Below are 21,579 nucleotides of genomic sequence, written 5' to 3' on the forward strand. Positions count from 1 at the left end.
TGTCTGGCCTGGAGTCTGCAGGCTGGGGGCATCTCCTGTGTTGAGTGTCTGCCCCCTGGTGGTCAGTGTGTGTCACAGTGACTGGTCATTCCACCGGTCATTCTGCCTTTCGGTCTATTTGCATATTAGGCTTTTATTATATAGGATGCCTTTCCCTCCCAAACCTCTGGTTTCTAAACATCAGCACCTAAGCATTTCAGATTTATAGAATTTCAGAGGTAAAAGACACCCTGGAGATAATCTACTACTATCTTCTTATTTTCAAGATAAAAACATTAAGGCCTAGAGGAGTTAAATGATTTGTCCAGAATTCCAGGGCAAGCAGAAATAGAACTAGAATCTAGTTTTTCTTGAGTTCATACATAGTTTTTTCTTTTCTTAATTTCAAGTTCCTATTTATTCAGGAATCTGTTCTGTGGAAATTATAAAACAATTGACTAGTGGTAATGTTATTATTTACTGCTCAAATCCAGGGTGTTAAAGAACTTTAGTTGCAAATTGTATGGGTTCAAATATGGTACATGTATAAATCATACTGATTTTGGACTCCTTTTAAAACAATTATTCCTTAAATACATATTTAAAAATCATTTGGCAAAATAACATCAAACCTAAATGTTTTCTACAAAATGTAAAACATTATTCAAAGATGCAATTATACAGGCTCATTTTAAACAGTTAGCAGCTGTGTAAACCAAAAGGCACTTACTTTAGATATAATACATTTCTTTAAATCTTTTGTCTCACCCTATGTAAACTGAAAAGAGAGTGGTAACCTATGTGTCAAAATAAGTCTTTGATAAATGAAGTGATCTCCTGCCTGTGGGGAGATAGAAGAGCTAAGGCAATTGCAAACGAGATATAGTGACATTTACCTTAAGGTCAATGGTTCAAATCAGAATTAGTTTACAGTAGTTAGGAGTTTAGTAAATGAGAAGAAATGGTGTGATTAACTATTTTGGTAAAGTGAGAATTCACTCCTCAGAATTCTCACAAGTTGGGCAGGATAAAAAAGAAACTTCAGAAAACAGCTAACATTCCCTGAAATATAAAAACCTGAATAACAAGTATATATCATTAATGAAATATATCATTTTCATACAAAAAGAATTAACTGGATTACTCACATATGATTACTTAAAATGAGATTCAAGGTAATCTTACAGGATTTTTCTCAGTAAATGTAACTATGTTTCTAAACAAGGAAGTTATCTTGAACAAAACACTCTTTTTGCTTCCTAGTTACCAAAGTTCTCATAAGAGAAAATGATTTCATCATTTCCTCATGAAACTTAATAGCTTTATTAAGTACAGACTCATCAATGCCCTCCTTACATAGTATTAATATTTTTTTTAAATGAAAGAAGCATGATGAAGTGAATCTACAATACAAAACAGCTGCACATAATTTAACTACATGTACTGGTTCAAAATTGTGACTTGTTATAAAGAGATCTCATAATTAGGAGGTAAAAATATAGCACTTATGAAAACACTAAGTATCATACACAAGCACATGTACATTATACAGCTCAAAACATGCTAGAGACTCTTATTGACATTTATAACCAAACTCTAAATTTGAAGTAAAAGGTAAACCCTATTTTCCAGTGTTAGTATCTAGCTATCATTTCCAAATAAAAAAAGATGAGGGAATAAATTATGAAAGAGGATCTCAGAAATCCACTAACATTGGCATTTCAGGAAGACTGACTTCTTTTTCAAAGGTCAAAAATCACATTCTTGCCCTACCCGGTTTGGCTCAGTGGATAGAGCGTATGCCTGTGGACTCAAGGGTCCTACGTTTGATTCCAGTCAAAGGCACATGCTATGACTGTGGGCTCGATCCCCTAGTAAGGAGCGTGCAGGAGGCAGCCAATCAATGACTCTCTCATCATTGATGTTTCTATCTCTCTCTCTCCCTTCCTCTCTGAAATCAATAAAAATATATTTTAAAAAATCACATTCTATTACATTTCTAAAACAGTTTCACCTCCTATCTGCCATGAACCAGCAGGTTATATGAACAAAAGCAGAATTAACTGTACGTGGGCTTTTTGTTAGGCATAATTATAAATTCAATGTAATAACTGAGATACGCTTAATCTGAAGAGTACATGTTATGCCAGAAAGGTTTGTTTTTATAATACTTTCTCCCAGTTATAAGTCTACTGAATCATATTAGTTTGGTTTAGACAGTTGATATGAAATTTGGGCTCTAAATAAAAATAAGGTAACCTAGTGTAATACTTTGGCCTGTAGGTAAAAAGTGGCAAGATTTTCTGAGTAGCTGAAAGCAGCTGAAGAAATAGGTGGATACATGCTGCCACCGTGTGGTAACAGAAAACAACTGAAATCATTTTGGAAAAAGATAATCCAGAAAAAGTGGCAAATTTGTTTTCCTAATCCCCAGTCTCAAAACTCAGAGACACAGCTAACAAGATCTGAGTTTCTCTTGGTAACTACTATGGAATTGTGATAGTGGAGCAAATAAAATGGAATGAACAATGCTAAGAGAATCACTAAAAGAGAGTCAGGAGGCTACTAAGGAGTGATGCCCATGCTCTGCTCAAAACATCCGGGAGCCATGAACATCCCGGATCAATTGCTCCATGGACACACATGGACGCTACTTCCTTCCTTGTAGTTTTCACCTCCTCCATTTGCATATTGGAATTAACCATTCTCTGGTAACATAACCAGCAATCCTTCATATTTATGAAAAAAATTACCTTTTGCGATTTTGTCTTTATAAACCCTGCCTGTCTTTGTTCTCCCCAGAGTAGTTGCTACCTAGGTTTGCATCTCTGGGATTGAAATCCTTTTATTCAGATAAATGCTTCTGACTCTGTATGACAGCCTAAACTTTTTTTTCGGTTGACAGCTGTCATTATCAGGTAATTTTTCAGTCAACTTTATTTGTTGGCTATTGTGCCCTCTTTTAAGTTTCTATTAATTTATACTTGTTCTATGAAATAGTAGTAGCACCTTCTTATATTTGTCTTGAGTTTATCCTCTTGCAAGTCAATCCTTACCTTATCTGTACTGTAATTTTTATGAACTTCAATTGCTTTTTTACAGCTGTTGTTTTTTTTTCCTCTGCAGTTGTCACCTTTCACCATACTATGTGATATGCTTATTTACACTTTGTTTCCCTGCTCTCCTTTTAAAATATAAACTCCATGAGAGCAGAGATCATAGTCTTGTTCACTGATGTATCCCAAGCAGCTCCAGCCTGGGCAAACTACGGCCCGCAGGCCGGATCCGGCCCGTTTGAAATGAATAAAACTAAAAAAAAAAAGACGGTACCCTTTTATGTAATGATGTTTACTTTGAATTTATATTAGTTCACACAAACACTCCATCCATGCTTTTGTTCCGGCCCTCTGGTCCAGTTTAAGAACCCATTGTGGCCCTCGAGTCAAAAAGTTTGCCCACCCCTGAGCTAGAACAATGCTTGCCACTTCCTATATAATAAAGAACTAATATGCAAATGGTCATCATGCCCTTGCTCCCTCATGCTGGGACCAGGGGACCTGAGGCCACCGCCCCGCCCCAGCGCCAGGGCTGGGGGACCTGAGGCCAGGTTGGGAGACCTGAGGCTGCGACCCTTGCCCCGAGGGACCTGAGGCTGCACCCCCCACACGGCGGGGCTTAATGGGGGACCCGAGGCTGCTCCCCCTGCCCTGCGGGCTTGACAGGGGTGGGGCCAGCTGGGTCTGGGTCTCGTGTGATTTTGAGGCGCACATGGGTGGGCAGGGACTTGACTCTGGGTCCCACGGCACGCCCCAGACTCTGACAGGAGGGAGATTTTCATATACATTTTACTAATTTTCTTTCATCTCTGACACTTCTATTATAGCGAAAGGGCAAATAGCAATATTAAAATATTTCCTCTAATTAATTCCCTTTTAATGTGCACAGATTTTGTGCGCTGGGCCACTAGATGTATAATAACTATTTAATGAATGATTTTCATTCTCATAATAATGACCACGTGAAGCAGGTGTTATATATTATCATCCCAATTTTACAGATGGGGAAGTTTTAAGGTTTGGGGACAAGAGGAGTAGAGAAGACTAAGTTTTTTGTTTTTTTTTAATCTAAGGTCATCATGCCATTGTCAAGTTGCAGTAATGAAACTCAAATGAATATCTTTTAATTCTCCAAATATTATAGCAGTAATTTAATAAAATCAACACAATGTATAATTAAGCTAAAATTCTTTTAGTATTAAATATTAATACTTATTCATTATATCCTTATAAAAAAGTCTTCACTCAAGAGACTTTAATTTTAAAATAATTATTTTTTCTCAGTGTTGGGCAAGTTGACCTGTACTAGGCCTTGACAGAGCATAAGAACCAAACTTTAGGGGTGGCTTTAATATAAAAATAATTCTATTGTGTCTAAATCATATTCCCTGAATTTCTAAGACCTTTTATTAAGTAGATAAGATAGCATTTAATTATTTTTTCTAATTGTGATTCAATTCTGTTTATATTATTATTAAACTAGAGGCCCAGTGCATGAAAATTCATGCACTGGAGGGAGGGTCCTTCAGCGTGGCCTGCCCCCTCTCACAGTCCGGGAGCCCTCAGGGGTGGGAGGCAACCAGGCCATCAGGGGAAGGTGACCCCCCATTACACCTCTGCTGCTGCTACTGCCAGCAGCCAAGCCTCGGCCTGCCCTGGTTACCTGAGCCTCGGGCAGCCCTGGGTGGCTGGACAGCCGCCAGCTGGGGGGCTGAGGGGATTGGGGGTCTCCAGAGGCAGGCATGCAAAGCTGTGGGCGCCACCATCTTTGAGGGTGTGGCAGTCAATTAGCATATTCCTCCTATTGGCTGTGGGCACCACCATCTTTGCGACGGCATGAGGGTCAATTAGCATATTCCCTCTTTATTAGATAGGATTTAGGAAAAGGATTACATTTATAGTTGAGAGGTGATAAACCTCTAACAAACATGCACAAGGAAGAAGTCTGATGGTTAATTTTACGTGTGCTCTGACTAGGCCACAGTAACCAAATATTTGGTCAAACATTATTTTAGATGTTTCTGTGAGGTATTCTGTAATGAGATTAACATTTAAATCAGCAGGCTGTGAGTAAAGCAGATTATTCTCCGTAATGTGGTGGGCCTAACCCAATCAGCTGAGGGCCTTACTAGAATAAAGACTGACCTCCCCTGAGCAAGAAGGAATTTTGTCAGCAGACTGTTTTGGGATTCGAACTACAACTTTTCCCTGAATCACCACCCTGTCAGCCTAACCGTCAGATTCTGTACTTGGCAAGCCTCCATAATAATGTGAACCACTTCCTTAAAATCAGTATCTGTCTATGTATGTCTATGTCTATGTATGTCGATGTCTATGGATGTCGATGTCTATGATGTCGATGTCTATGATGTCGATGTCGATGATGTCTATGTCTATGTGTATGTGTATGTCTATGTCTATGTATGTCGATGTCGATGTATGTCGATGTCGATGTCGATGTCGATGTCGATGTCGATGTCGATGTCGATGTCGATGTCTATGTCTATGTCTATGTCTATGTCTATGTCTATGTGTATGTGTATGTCTAGTCTATGTGTATGTGTATGTGTATGTGTATGTGTATGTGTATGTGTATGTCTATGTCTATGTGTATGTCTAGTCTATCTATGTGTCTATGTGTCTATGTGTCTATGTGTAGTAAAAAAAAAAAAAAAAAGAAAGATATCACATGCTAATGATAATTCTAGAATTTAAGCCTTTTTGTGTGTGTGTGGCCCCAGGAATCCTTTGTTCAAGAGAAACCACTTTTAGAATCCCCAAATGTTAAAGTGATTAAAAAAGAGATATGATATAAAAAAGAATAGAAAACTCCTCCAGCTTTTTAAAACTAAAAAGTCCTTCAGTTATGCTGAGGTACCACAAGGTGTTGCAGAACCAAGTATGAAAGTTTGTCTAACTTGTCTTGTCTCTAATAAATCCTGTACTGCAAATACCACCACCATCCGGGACATTTTACAGAAACAATAGAGATTAAAAGATTTGTCTAAGGCTATAATATTAGTTAGCCAAACTGAGGCCTTCTAATTTTGTTCATTATTACTTTGACTATACAAGCAAATTTTTTAAAAAAGTAAAAGCTATCTTCTAAATATACAAAATAGTTTACTTCACAATGTGGCAGATTAGCAGAAGGAAAGCAACAACAACAACAATATATAGAACCTTATAGTCGTGTTCACACAGGCACATCTGCCTCTCAGGCCTTGCTCCTGAGGACTTCATCACTCCTATAAGAGGAGGAAGCTAAGACTTTATTTTGCCTGTAATATTGGCTCAATATTAATGACATAAGTCTATTCTGTCCAGCACTAATAGTGCAGCAAATTACAGCATCAAAATATAAATTAAATTATAGCTATTTACTTATGAATAATAGATCTTTGGTAAATGCTGTCCTCAAAGTAAAACACAAAATAAATATTTATATGCAACTTTGCTAAAAATCACATTTTTACTTTGAAACAGAAACACTGACAATTCAATGAAATAAATAAACAGTATTATTTTTTCCATTTGACAGAGTAGGAAACATTAAATAATTTGTTCAAGGTCACACAGGAAATGAGAGTGCCAAGATCTCATCCAAGGTTCTAACTCTAATCTACTAAAATTTCAACTCTCAAAGGGCAAACCATTCCCTTTTGGGTTCACTGCTGCCAGCACCGAGCACAGCACCATGATCATCACTGGGGCCAATGCTAGTATCAGTGCACATGCTCTGAACAAGTATTAGGAGAGCTAACTATGTTTGATGAAGAGGCAAAGTGACCAATAAGTAGATAGTAGCTCCTTTCATATCTCACAAACAAGGCTAATCTATAATGAAGAACTGAAAATAAAATGAGTTTACAACAAAATGTTTAACCATGATTACAGGTCAATATCATAGACTTACCTTGTCAATCATTAAGATGACTACTTCTTAATGATTTAACTTCCTCCCACCATTTATGAAGAATCACAACAATCAGAATCACCATGTCCTATTTTTCTATCATTGACTTTTACATTTCTATCATAAATTTTGAGGAATCCCTTATAGAAAAACTTGGCGCCTCTTGCCACCAGTGATCAAAATCATACAAACCTCTGTCAGTTGTTTCAGTTGGCTTTTGTTTTCAGTTAATTCTTCTGATAGGTAATTCTTTTTCACTTGTAGTTCAGAGATTTCCTTCTTTAATGGATCCATTAGTTCATAGAACCGAATCTTTAAAAATATTAAATAAGCAGGTTTTAAACCCAAATTAAAATTAAAATGTGCTAATTTACAGTACTTTCAATCCTTAGTAATAAAAGTAAAATATTAAAGTCATAAAAGAAAAGTGTTAAGGAGTTTCAGATTAAGAGCCTGTATAAAAAAATGTTATTTGTACAAAACTAAAATAAGACAGTTGTTAATTGACCTGACTACTAATACTTGAAATCTCAATGTTCAATTCAGTTCTAATCTTATGTTACTACTTACTCCTGTCTCCTATCACTCCTCACTCTACAGCAAGCATGTCAAACTCAAAGGCTAACACAGGCCAAATAAACGAGGCATGTAGCCCGCAGGCCACAAGTTTGACATGCTTGCTCTACACCAGCAGTCACTAACCTTTCGAACCTCACGGACCAGCGGTTGGCAATTGCTGCTACACTATATGCTTGTTATTTCCTGAACACATCAAGTATTCAAGACTTTTGCTCTTGCCGTTTCCTCTGACAAAGAAGTTTTGTTTTCCCCACATACAAATGCAAGGCTCATGCTTTCCCTCTATTCAGGGCTCTGATCAAATGTCACCCTATCAGTAAAGCTCTCCCTGGTTCCCCCAACATGATTTCAAATAGTATGCCCATCTGGCGGCCATCCCTAATCTTCGCTCTTGCTCTTTTCTCTATAGCATGTAGACAAACATTCCAAATATTTTACCTTTAATTTATTGCCTGTGTTGTTCCACTAACATGTAAGCTCCATGAGGGCAGACGTATTTGTCTGCTTTGGACATTGCTCTATCTCCAATGCCTAAATATATGATAAGCCCACATCTAGGTTCTTAGTGAAGCTCTATGTACTGCTACCACTGCAATACAAGGGACAATCACAATGAATTGGAAGGTATCTCACAGATCACTACTTCCATTCAGTTCAGACCTCTCTTCCCACTCATAATTCTCTTAGGAGAATTTGCCTGACATCAATTATGAATAAGGTCTCAAGAACAGCACTTAATATATTTGCTTTGGACAGTACATGTGGGCAGAAGCATTATATTTAAGTTGTTTCAATAAAAAGCTGGCCAAAAACTAATACATTTTGTAGGAAATCATTAATCTAGAAGCCTTATCCAAATGAGAACCAAGAGTAGCAATCACCACTGCAGCAAAATAATAGGTAATATTTTATTGTTTACTATGTTCTAAGGACTAAGCTAAGCATTTTACATAATCACAGTTAATCTCCATAATTACCTCAATAGAAAGGCTTATTATTATAATTAACCCTTTTATAAATGAAAAAAATTCAAGCCTATTACAGTGAAATGACATCGACCTATCTATCTATCATAAACCAGTAGTTCTCAATGTGTAGACTGGGGACCGCTGCCCTTACCCCACCACTCTGAGAACCTTTCAGGGAATTTATAAGATCAAATCTATTTTCCTAGTAATACTAAAATTTTTTGCCAGTTTTGCTCTCATTCTCATGCTTGTTCAATGTCATCTGCCGGTGGCTACATGATGTGTGAAGATATCAACGTCCTTATGGCTAACGTGTGCTTATATAGTCTTGTGTTTAAAAAATGTCTCTTTTAATTTCTAATATGGTAAATATTAACAGATATAGCCCATATAAACAAAAGCTCATTGGTGTACTCAGTAATTTTTAGAGTGTATGGGATGCTGATACCAAAACATTGAAACTACTGCCACAGATCAATCCTACGTGTAGATTTGTATAACCAACGCTACAGTCAAAATCCAGAATTAGATCCAGAAAGCTCTCCCTCATTCGACCCCTTTATAATCACACGAATTCCCCTCTTCTCTACTATCCTTAACCCCCACAACCACTTATAACTGTTATGTCTATAATTTTTCATGCTGAGAATGTTACAAACCACCAGTTTATGATAAAATAATTCATTTCTATAGACGATGCAGCTGTTAACTTCAGAGCTCTATTTATTGCTTGCCTTTGGAGATCAATGATCAAGACCCTTAAAATTTGGTGATCTGAAATGAACACCATTCACCATCTTCAGATCAGGGCCATAAAATAATTGGGTACTTCAGAAGTTATGGCTAACATAAATGGTAAATGTTAGTCTGAAAACACGTGGTTTTGTTTGTTTTTTTAATGATATAAGACACTTACAGATACATATTCAGGAATAGAGAGCTGATCTTCAGGAAAACCTTTTAGTTTCATATATTGTTCTTCTGTCAATTCAAAGTCACGCAGGTTTCGACGAATATCTCCAGCTTTCTCTCTTAGCTGAAGATTTGTCTCTTCTAGTTGTTTCTGTCTCAATAAAATAGTTTCCATTTCTTGTTTCATCAGTTCTTGATATTTTCTATTAAGAGATAATTTGTGGCAAGCTTAAAAAACTCAAGATTTACTTTTTATAGTGACATAAGATTAGAAAATGAGAAGCTCAAATAGTATATTTGGTTCTAGCTAAAATCTTATTTACTTAATCAGTTAAACATAAAATGACAATTCTATATCAATTACTAAATGTGCAGCCACATTGCTGAGAGGAGACGGAGTGGAAAGAGGTGTATGGAGGATAAACGGTGATGGACAGAGACTTGACTTAGAGTGGTGAACACACAATACAGCATACAGATAATGTGTTATAGAATTGTGCACATGAAACCTGTATAATTTTGTTAACCAGTGTCACCCTAAGACATTCAATAAAAAGGAAAAAAAAATGTGTAGCCACATAAATGATTAAATAGAGAGTTAATATTCTAATTTCAGTCTTGGCCAGTGTGGCTCAGCTGGTTAGTGTCATCCCATGCACGGAAGGGTCACAGGTTCGATCCCTAGTCAGGGCGCTTACGGGGCAACGAATCAATGTTTCTCTCTCACACTGATGTTTCTCTTTCTTTCTCCCTCTCTCTTCCTCTCTCTCTCTCTCTCTCTCAAAACTTGTTTTTCAATAAAAACATTTTTTAAAAGAATAATTTCAAAAATTTAAATAATAAAACTATACATCTTTTCTGCTTAAGGTTTAAGTCTTATATCTCGGTTTTGAATCCTACTCATTAAAGTATAGTCAAATCTCGGTTCTCGAAAGTTTTCTATCTTGAATAATTCAGTTCTTGACCAAGCTGTTCCTGGAAAAAATGTCTTGGCTGTTGAACAAAACTTTGGTTCTGCAACTGACAACCCTACATGATACATCAGCATGACAAAAAGTGTCTCAGGCTACAAAGGAGAGAATTCAGGTCAGTTTACTGCTAAACCTCATGTTGTTAACATCTCAGGAAATTATGCTGTAAATATTTTTGTGGGGTTTTTCTTTGCTCTTGTTGCTGGGAAGTTGGACAATTAGCACAATTTTAAAACATAAAGAGGCTAACAAGAGTCCTAATATTGTAAAGTTTCTTTCACAAATGATCACAGGCAACTGAAGAGGTAGAAAAACTGTTGTTAATAAACAAAAAGCAGTTAGCTAGAGACATTTTGGAGGCAGTGATATATGAACAAGCAAAGGTGCTAAATGCTGACCTGAAACAAGAGCTGAAAGTGATTCATTTAAGGCTACTAGCGGGTGGTTTGATAAATTTAAGAAGTGTTTACAGGTTAAACAGTACATTAGACATATACGTATATAAGAAAGGTTAAAACAGGGAAACATTTGGGGGTCTGGAATGAATTCATTCAATTTACATGATTTCTAATGGGAAGAAATAATTCTATTTTGAATTGCTTCTTGAACAGTTTTTCAAAATGAGTTAAGTTTGAGAACAGAGGTTCCAAAGTAATTTTCATTTCTCTTTGTCCAGGTACTAAAACGTATACCTCTTTAAGATGGTAACACTGAATGACCTAAGATAATACTTCAAACATTATGAGGTAATGAAAACAGTAATCTGCACATAATCATCATTCTCAAAGAATACATGTAGTAGACACTGCTACTGTTAGTTGCCTACCCAAAGATTTTGAGCAGGAAGGGACCATCTGATTTGTTTCTCTCCCTAATACATCACTCCCATCAACTTCAAATATGCTGCTATTTCTGTCTTAAAAGAAATGAACAAAAAAACCCCACAACTTTTGACCTCATTTCAATGCCCTCTTTGTTTGCTCCCTCACGGAAAAAAACTTCTCAAAAGTTGTCAATGCTCACTGCCTCTGATGCTTCTGTTTTTCTTTTCTTGACGTACTAAAATCACAGATTATTTTATTAAGTTCATATTTTGGAAAAATTCAAAACTACATTTTGTACTACTTTTCATTTTAAGCATAACATTATAACTTGCACATAACAGCAGGCTTCTGGTTATTATTTTCCATACTGTATTTTTAAAATATATTTTTATTGATTTCAGAGAGAGGAAAGGAGGAGAGAAATAGAAACATCAATAATGAGAGAAAATCACTGTTTGGCTGCCTCCTCCATGCCCCATATTGGGGATTGAGCCCGCAACCCGGGCATGTGCCCTGACCGGGAATTAAACTCTGACCTCCTGGTTCATAGGTCAATGCTCAACCACTGAGCCACGCTGGCTAGGATGTATTTTTTCTTTTTCTTTTTAAATATATTTTATTGAGTTTTTACAGAGAGGAAAGGAGAGAGATAGAGAGTTAGAAACATCAATGAGAGAGAAACATCGACCAGCTGCCTCCTGCACACTCCCCACTGGGGATGTGCCCGCAACCAAGGTACATGCCCTTGACCGGAATCGAACCCGGGACCTCTCAGTCCGCAGGCCGACGCTCTATCCACTGAGCCAAACCGGTTTCGGCTGTATTTTTTCTTTAAAAAATTTTTTTATTTATTTTTCAATTACAGTTGACACTGAGTACTATATTAGTTTCAGGTGTACAACATAGTGATTAGACATTTGTATAACTTACGGAGTGATCATCCTGGTAAGTCTAGTAGCCAACTTATACCATATATGCTTATTACAATACTAGAGGCCTGGTGCAGAAAATTCATGCACAGCACTAAATCCTAAGTGGTACTTTACATACCCATGACTATTTTTATAACTGGTAATTTTCACATCTTAATCCCTTCCCCCTTTTCATCCATCTACCCAACTGGCTGTGAGGACCAAATGTGTCTACAGTTGAAGAACAGCTGTGCAGAAGACACCTCTATGGAGCACTGTCGGCCCCATACCGCCCCCTGGTGGTCAGCACACATTACAGTGAGCGATCGAACTCCCAGTCTCCTGGTTGCCTTGAGTGTGTTGGTCCGAAACTGCATATGGAAAAGCTGCTGCAAACAGGGGTGGGGCTGCAAATTGGATTGGGCAGGGTCTCAGGGATCACCAGGGCAGAGCCAACAGTGTGAGCCAGGCTGATGGAAACTCAGCTATGGCTGCCCATCAGCTCTGTGACTGTGGAGGTCTCAGAATAAGAATAATGACTTCTGCGAGCACTCCTGTCTGGGAGAAAGCCGCCCCTGAGTTCTTGCCCCAATGCCAGGCAATCCAGTTCCTCCCCAGATGTCCCTGGATCCTCCTCAAGCCCTTGCCCTAGCATTGGAGCTCAGACGGAGCTAGTTCCAGTAAGTCATGCACTGGCTTTTTAAGAGAAACTGCCTGGGTCTCCAGCAGCCTCCATGTCACTCAGCCACAATCCCTGCTGGTTTTTACAGCCCGAAGCTACAGGGGCTTCTCTCCTCGGCACTAGGACCTGAGCTGGGAATCTGGTGTGGGGCTTGGGCCCCTTGTTCCTCACAGGAGGCTGCCGCAGCCTAGATATCCCTCCTGATTAGAAACATGCCCTATGTGGGCGTTGGACCAGCCCACTCTGTGCCTCTGCTCCTCCTACCAGTCTCAGTGTGCTTTCTTCTTTACTTCTCTAGTTGTAGGACTTCCATTCAGCCAGATTTTAGGTGGTTCTAAATGATGGTTCTTCGGTAATTTAGTTGTAATTTTGATGTGTCTGTGGGAGGCAGCAAGTACTCGTGTTTACCTACACTTGCATCTTGGTCCTCCGCACCTTTTAGTTATGATGTGTGTTGGTGTGGGCCGCTTTGGGTTCACCATGGCTGGGACTCTGTGCTTTCCGGAATTGTATGTCTATTTACTTCACCAGGTTAGGGAAGCTTTCTATCATTATTTCTTCAAATAGGTTTTCAATTCTTTATTCACTCTCTTTTTTCTGATACCCCTATGATATGAATGTTGGTATGCTTGATGTTATTCCATAGGCCCCTTAAATTATCCTAAATTTTTTGGATTCTTTTTTTTCCTGCTATTTTGATTGGGTGTTTTCTGTTGCCTTATCTTCCAAATTGCTGATTTGATCCTTTGCTTCAGCTAATCTACTGTTGTTTCCCTCCTGTATTCTTCATTTCTGACCTGATATTTTTTATGTTTTCTATCTCCTTTTTTGTTTCTTATCTGTTAAAGTTTTCATTCAGTTCATTGAGCATTCTTATAACCAGTGTTTTGTACTTTGCATATGGTAGATTGCTTGTTTCCATTTTGTTTAGTTCTTTTTCTGGAGTTCTGTCTTGTCCTTTCATTTGGTAACATGTGTCTTTGTTTTCTTATTCTGGCTGCCTCCCTTTTTTTTTAATGTATTAGGCAGAGCTGCTGTCTCTTGTCTTGGTTAGAGAGGCTTAATGTTATAGGTGTCCTGTGGGAGCCAGATGCTCCTGATGTGTCCCTTGTGTGGGCTGTATGTTCCTTCCTATTCTACTTGAGCCTTGATTGCTGTTGGCATATCAATGAGAGGGATTGACCTTCAGGCTGATTGGCTGTAAGACTGGCTGTGACTATAGCAGAGGAGCTGTTGTGCAGATGATGACCCCATGGAGCAGGATTTGCTTTGGCGGGACTCTAGTGCCTGCCAAGTGTGCCCTTCGTGTGTGTCATGCGGTGGCAGTTTGGTGGTGTTCTTGTATGATAAGATCTGAAGCTGGCCACGGGTGTGTTAGTTCTAGAGCCTCGTGGGAGCGCTCTGGTGCAAACCAACATCAGCCTCTGCCTTGCTCTGCCTTGGGCCACTTGGTATGAGCTACAAAGTGATCTAGAGATGCCACCTGTGCTGGGCTTGGAGGTATCAGGGAGAGGCCAAGATGTGAACTGATACCAGCTGCCACTAGTGTCAGGTTTGCACGCACTTTGCAAGAGGCAGTCTCCAATGCTTTTATTAAACCCATGTCAGTCAGGTTTTCAACCCCCTCCTTCATTCACACCGAAATTTCAATGTTACCAATGACATCTACATTGCTAATGGTCAATTTTCAGTTCTTTGCATCCCTAACCTAATGATAACACAATACAACTAATCTCTCTTTTCTTATACACTTTCTTTGCCTATCTTCCCTAATTTCTTAATTTTTCTCCTTTTACTGATGGTGTTTTTTCAGTCTTCTTGTTTGGTTTGTATTAATTCTGGAGTACCTGGTCCTCCCTTGGAGAATTAATCCAGTCTCATGACTAAAATACTGTCTATAATACTAATGACTCCCAGATTTTTATGTCCAGACCAGACTTTTCATACAATTCCAATGGATTTCTAATTAGATAATTCTAACTTAACATGTCCAAAATGAACTCTTGCTTTTCACTCACAAACCTATTCCACTGTATTGTTGTTGTTGTTTTTTTGTCAAAACTGATAGCCACTCCATTCTTTCATTTATTCAGGCCAAAGATGTAGGCACAATCTTTGGCTCCACATTTTCTCTTAAATCCTACATCTAATCCATTAAGACATTTTATCAGCTTTCCCTTCAATATATTCAGAATCATATACTTTTTACTCCCATCAGTGATCAAGAGGATTATCGCAATAGCCTCCTAACTGCATTCTCAGCATCATTCAATCTGATAAATTTCTAAAGAATGAGAATAGGAACCCTATTACCGAATGCAGTGGTTTTCAAAGTGTTTCAAAGTATTACCCTGAACCAGCAGCATCACCTGGGAACTTAGCAGAATTGGAAATTTGCTGGATGCCAACCCAAATCAGAACCTGAGAATGGGACCCAACAATGTTTCTTAACAAGACTTCTAGATGGTTCTGATGCATCTAAAGTTTGAGAGCCACTAATAATAGTGGCTAATAAATCAAGTCAGATAACTTTTTTTAAATATCAGCTAAAGAGTGAAATGTTATAAAGGGAAAAAATACATAATTTACACATTTACCTCTAATTAAAATATAGAAATAAACATTCACCTTCAAATTTTTTACATAGATCCCAGATTTTTAAAAATATGGATGTATGTTTTTTGTATGTATGTGTGTAAATCATTGTTCATAATTTCCTAGTTCAATTTCTTTACAGTGGCAAAAGACCTTAAAAGACACTTGGGAAGAAATTGAGAGGATACTTTTTATGGATTTAATTTTTGCCTCCCAATTTCTAAATCTGTTTTGTTTACTCTTACTTTGATGATTTTTTGTTAGTCACTCCTTTTTATTGAATGTTTCCACAGAATTAATCATAGTTTTTATAAAAAAGAAACATCTTTTTTTGTACTCATATTTGTTTACATAATTGTAATTAAGTTACACAAGTATAATAATTACAACTGGCATAGGCATATTTGTGAGTAAACACAATGGATTCTTGGTAAGCAGATAATTGAGCTGGAGAAAGTATGTAGGCAAAAAGAGACACTTTATGCCAGAAGAGTTCAAAGGGCCATGAAAATCAATCAGTATGTTTTGCAGAGAAAATGAAAAAAGGTTAATCAAGATAGCAGGTTAAGTGGCGATCAGTTTAGAGAGCTCCCATTGTCACTTACGGTTCACTTACATTGGCAACGTTTGTTGAATAAATGTTGAATTTTGACTTTATTTTGTGGACTGTATCAAATAACCTACTTTTTTGTTGTTCTGTACGTAAAATTTTTGTTGTTCTGTACATGACTTAAAATTTCTCTATTTTAGCTTATAGTCACATGCATGAACAGGTAATGACATTACTTTTAACTGCTAAGTAGGTATTGATGCATCTTAAAAACTTACCTGGCATCCTTCTGCTGAAATGTCAATTGGTTATCTAATCTCAAGGTCAGTACCTGCTTCTGGTGAAGTGCATCATTAAGTTTCTCCTCCAATTCTTCAATCTTAATAAAGAAGAAAAGGTAAGTTATTTGGTAATCTTTCAAATTATTATTAAAAAGCACTTAAATACACTTGTAAATAGAGCAGTGGTTCTCAACCTGTGGGTCGCGACCCCTTTGGGGGTCGAACGACCCTTTCACAGGGGTCGCCTAAGACCATCAGAAAACACATATGTAATTACATATTATTTTTGTGATTAATCACTATGCTTTAATTATGTTCAATTTGTATCAATATTATTGGGGGGTCACCACAACATGAGGAACTGTATTAAAGTGTCGCGGCACTAGGAAGGTTGAGAACCACTGAGATAAAGGGTGTTTTTGCAGTAGTGTGTCCACAAACTGTAGTCTGTTCATCCAAATTATTTTTAAACTGTGGTTTAAAACTGCTGCCATAAATGTTCTTTTTTGCCAGGTGTCATTAAGACTATTTTTCCCCCTTAACCTACTCTGAATAGAAGCCTATCGACAACTGGGATTTTATGTTGATGTCTCATCCAGATAATTACTTCCAAGCCAGACCCTCCATTTGTACTTTATTTTCATACTAGTAGCCCAGTACACGGATTTGTGCACATTGAAAGGACATTAATTATAAGAAATATTTTAATATCACTACTCACCCTTTCTCTATAATAGAAAATCAGTAAAATGTATATGAAAATAATATGTAAATTGATTAATAAACAATAACATGATATAACAAAGACATGCTATAAAAAACATATAAAAACAAAACCATGATATAAAAACAACATTGATAAAAACAATGACTGATAAATTGATTAAACTTATTCTAATATCTCCCTGTATACCACATCAAGAGTAAAAACACTTTCAGAGTGCTTGACTAATTTCTCTTGTAATGCAGTATTTACAACTTTAAGGTCACACACTCTTCGAACTCGAGAGAAAGCAACATATAACTGACCATGTCCGAAAACGGGTTCCTACTCTGTTTAGAGTTTGTCCTTGTGATTTATTAATAGCCATCGCAAATGCTGGCATCACGGGAAACTGTCTTCGAATTAAACAGGAGGCCAGTGTCAGATGGGGACAGCTGTTTTAATAGTTGGTCTTCAGACATATTCTGTCGATGATGTCGCTTTCTTTCAGCTTCAGAATGTCAACAAAAACAACCAAATTCACGATCAACAATGACGGATCGAAACACACGCATGTGATTGGCGCCAGTGAGAGCATTATATGTATTGCACATGCGCAAGTCAATGTTTATTTTTAAATTGCCAGTGTGTGTTATATGTAGCAGCCAGTCAGTCGGACAGTCTGACGGATGGATGGTCGGTCACTTAGCCTTTTATATATATAGATTTATATATATAGATATAGATATCTGATTACTACCCATCTTCAATTGACCGAAATGAAACTAGTCATTAACCTTACCTAGTTTTATATCCCTCTTGCATTTCCTTAATCTCCAAAGCAAAAAAACATGAGCCACCTTTGATATGGCAAGTTCTCCCTCACTGCTTTTGTCCCATATTATTCCAGTAAAACTATTCTTGTCAAAATTATGAATCACCTCCATAATGCCCAGTCCAATGACTATTTCTACATATTTATCATACCCAACAGCATGTTTTGACAGAGCTGACTGCTCCATCCTCTTTTGGCTTCCTTGGTAATCCTCTTGGTTTTCCTCCTAACTCTGTGCACTTTCAAGTTTTTCAAGTTTGCTGCATTTGGGGCTCTTTGCTCTCCCTAGGAAATGTCACCCAACCCCATGACTTTAAGTGCCATCTATATACCAATGCATATTACATACATGCACACTCACACTCCTAGTCATGGACTCTTTCCTAAACTCTAACTGACAATTCCAATTATGAGTCTAACTGGAATCTAAAGTTTAACATGCTCAAAACCAAACTTATATTTTATCTCCCAGATCTGTGTTCTCCCAGGCTTTGATTTCTCAGTAAATGGCATCAGGTGATGAAGCCAAAAACTTAGAAGTCTTATATAAGGCAGCCTAATTATTATCTTTTGCTTCTATGTTATCGGCCCTTAGTTTATTGATTCAGTGCTATTTTGAATACAAAATCAGGATATGTAACTCCAATTGCCTAAAATCTGCCAATGGCTTCTCTGACTACATAAGCTAAAATAAAGCAAAGGTTAAACAATGGTGATGGGCTCATATCCAGTCCATGTCCTGTTTTTGTACAGCCCTTGAGCTAAGAATGGGTTTTTAATTTGTAAAGTGTTGTTTAAAAAAACAACAACAAAGAAAAATATGTGCTAGACAATATGTGGCATGCAAAGCATGAAATGTTTAATTTCTGGCCTTAGCATGTTTGGCTCAGTGGATAGAGTGTTGGCCCTCGGACTGGAATTGAACATTCCCAGGTTCAATTCCAGTCAAGGGAATGTATCTTGTTGCAGGTTTGATCCCCTGCCCTGGTCAAGGTGTGTGTGGGAGGCAATCAAACAATGTGTCTTTCTCATATAGATGTTTCTCTCTGTGTCTCTCCCTCTCCCTTCCACTCTCTCTAAAAATCAATGGAAAACTATCCTCGGGTGAGGATTAACAACAATTATATATATACATATACATTCTGGCCCTTTACAGAAAAGGTCTGTGACTCCTATCTAAAGTAGACATTGCTGCCCTGGCCAGTTTTACGCAATGGTTAGAGCATCAGCCCTCAAATTGAAGGGTCCCAGGTTTGTTTCCCGGTCAAGGGCACTTACCTTCTTACTTGGCAAATACCACTTGTTAAAGACTATGGTAACTGAATTTACACTTGCTACTATAATACAGTAACTATCAAATTAAAAGACAAATATAGTAACTATCAAATAGAAAAATATCAAAGAAACCTAATCTCCACAGTAGACAACTATATAGATCCAATAATTATGATCTTGATTCTTCCCTATCAAACTAGTCACATCAGGGTTATTTCTCAATAAAGCAGAAAACTTGGCTAGAAAAAAACACGTAAGAAAACATATCTCACACATGCTAGATTTAAAAAATGGAGTCTACAGAAGCAATTCATCCCTGCCCACCTTTAAGTCACCTCTTCTTTCAGTACTTTTTGATACACAGAAATATTCACACACACCCTTCCAAAACCAGTGTTTTAAAGCTATGCAAGAAAATATAATTACTTTCCTGACATGATAAATTTATAATTTCAAATTCTGGGCATATATATATATAAATTTAATTCTTATTTACCTGCAGCTTAAAAAATTTACAGCTGATCTTACCTTTGTAAGATAATCTACTTTCAAATTGTCAATCATCATATTTTTTTGGGATAGCTCTATTTTCAGTAACTGAATATTATGAAGTAGTTCTTTTCGTTCAATTAGCTGCCTGGTGATTTTGATTTTACCATCTCTCTCTTCTGATGAGGAAATGTCATCGGTAGGAACTGTTGTTTCTAAACTAATATCTTCAGATTCCAGAGAGCTGGAGACATTCACTGTTTTTGATGCCTTGGCAATTTTTCGAGACATTATTATGGATCAGTTTTCTTCTCCAATTCTATTTCAGTTTTCTGTAGGTTAAAAAATATCAAGTTAAATGTACTCAAACATTCTCTGTGGAAAGCATATTACAGAGACCCTAAGGATTCCCCAAGGCAATCTGAGGACCCCAAATCTAGGACACACTAGTAAATTATTGCTCAGGTCGAACACATTAAATCAAACTCATTAAATCCTATTATGAACTCAGGCACTTGGATGAATAAGAAACCCAGTTCCTGGGCACAGGAATACTTGGAGGAGACAAAGAAATATGTAGGAGACAAAGGATAAAGCTCTAATACTCCCAATAAAAGCAGCACATGTTCACTATTAGAGAGATCACTTCCGAGTTGGTCAGGGGAAGGTTATACAAAGATAGAAGATAGAATCTTGGAGGATTTGGGGAGGAGTAGGAAGAAGGGGAAAGCATGCAGGTGCTAAGATTGGTGGAGAGGTGGTGAAAGTGTAAAGATAACGGGAGAGAGAGAGGGGTCAGGCTGGGGTCGAGTCTTTGTGAATCCCAGTAGTTAGCGACTCCTTAACCCACCGAACACACACACAGCCTTAATAATCCAGGCTGTGGAGGGCCTTGAATGTCAAATGCGTTAGAAATCTATTCTGCAGGCAATGAGGCATCACTGAAGATGTTTTAAAAGGGGCAGCAGTGACATAAAAGCATTTTTCATAGGCTTGCAGATAGCAGATGGAAACAAGAGGGTCGAAGAGAAACACTCAAGAATTCTAAATCGAACTTCTTACCCTTCCAGAAGAGTTGAACAACTCCTCTATTTTAATACTACACGATATAATGAGTTGCTTACGGTATTGCTGATAACAGTTTTTCTAAACACAAGGCTGTGTGTATGGAGGGGAAATGGCAAGCACTTTGGCTGAATCGGCTTCCCTCCTTTTTAAAGGGCAAAGGATAAGAACTGGATGAAATCAAAACAGGCAACACCACCTGGTCTCAAAGGATCAGGGACTGATACTGCCCACACATGCGGGGAGAAGAAAACCCAAACTTGGCAGCATCGGGGGATTCCTTTCCCTCCATCCCTCCCCCGCCCCCCGCGGGAAAGGGACAGCCGAGAGCTACCTCGAAAGCTTCAATTACTCCACGTCGAAGGCTGGACCAGCCGCCACTGCCGGGAGCTGAAGGTGTCTTCAATCAGCCGCTCAGGTTGCAGCACCTCAAAAGTGAATTTCAGGTGGGGGACCGTTGGGACCCGTAACCAAGACAACCATTTGGGCGCCCAGAGGAGGACCTTGGAAGCGGCAGTCTGCAAACGCCCAAGCCGCCGGAACTTAGCCGGGATCCGCCCAGGCGCCGGAAGCAACGCATGCTGGGAGCTGGAGTCCAGAGGCGGGCCACGCCCACATCGTGGGCGGAAATGGCTCCGAGATCCGCTCATCCTCCTTGGCTCCTAGCTTTTGCTCAATCCCCGTAGCCTTCGGAGAGCCAACCAGCATCAATCTCGACGTTTTCCCGCGAGAAGTGTTCGCTAGTGTCTCGGAGCGGGAAGGCGGGAACCTCCGGGTAAAGTATAGTCGTGCGACAGGGCTCCGAACTGACTCCGGTCGCCGGAAGCGCGCGGTAGCCATCGGGCTTCCGCGCCGCGAGGCAAGATGCTGAAGTCTAAGACTTTCTTAAAGAAGACCCGGGCGGGCGGCGTGATGAAGATCGTGCGCGAGCACTACCTGCGGGATGACATCGGCTGCGGGGCGCCGGGGTGCGCGGCCTGCGGCGGGG

General features: G+C 38.5%; 2 protein-coding genes across 3 annotated transcripts in view; one reads left to right on the top strand and one right to left on the bottom strand.

The window, feature by feature from the left end:
- Window positions 1–21,125, bottom strand: part of PIBF1 (progesterone immunomodulatory binding factor 1) — a 221,843-nt gene extending 200,718 nt beyond the window's left edge. For both annotated transcript variants that reach the window (XM_006753739.2, XM_015564807.1), the window contains exons 1-5: window positions 20,926–21,125; window positions 19,566–19,858; window positions 16,222–16,322; window positions 9,415–9,613; window positions 7,144–7,263 (exon numbers count right to left, since the gene is read on the bottom strand). In XM_006753739.2, coding sequence (XP_006753802.1) covers window positions 7,144–7,263; window positions 9,415–9,613; window positions 16,222–16,322; window positions 19,566–19,817 — 672 coding nt within the window. In that variant the 5' untranslated portion in view covers window positions 19,818–19,858; window positions 20,926–21,125. The remainder of the gene's footprint in view (window positions 1–7,143; window positions 7,264–9,414; window positions 9,614–16,221; window positions 16,323–19,565; window positions 19,859–20,925) is intronic.
- A 135-nt stretch (window positions 21,126–21,260) lies between these two features.
- Window positions 21,261–21,579, top strand: part of DIS3 (DIS3 homolog, exosome endoribonuclease and 3'-5' exoribonuclease) — a 28,593-nt gene continuing 28,274 nt past the window's right edge. Inside the window, 1 exon segment of the mRNA XM_006753741.2 lies at window positions 21,261–21,579. This exon segment is cut by the window's right edge and continues 16 nt beyond it. Within this exon segment, the coding sequence (XP_006753804.1) occupies window positions 21,456–21,579 (124 nt within the window). The 5' untranslated portion in view covers window positions 21,261–21,455.

The sequence above is a fragment of the Myotis davidii genome, unplaced genomic scaffold, assembly GCF_000327345.1.
Source record: "Myotis davidii unplaced genomic scaffold, ASM32734v1 scaffold10, whole genome shotgun sequence".
Taxonomy (NCBI): Eukaryota; Metazoa; Chordata; class Mammalia; order Chiroptera; family Vespertilionidae; genus Myotis; species Myotis davidii.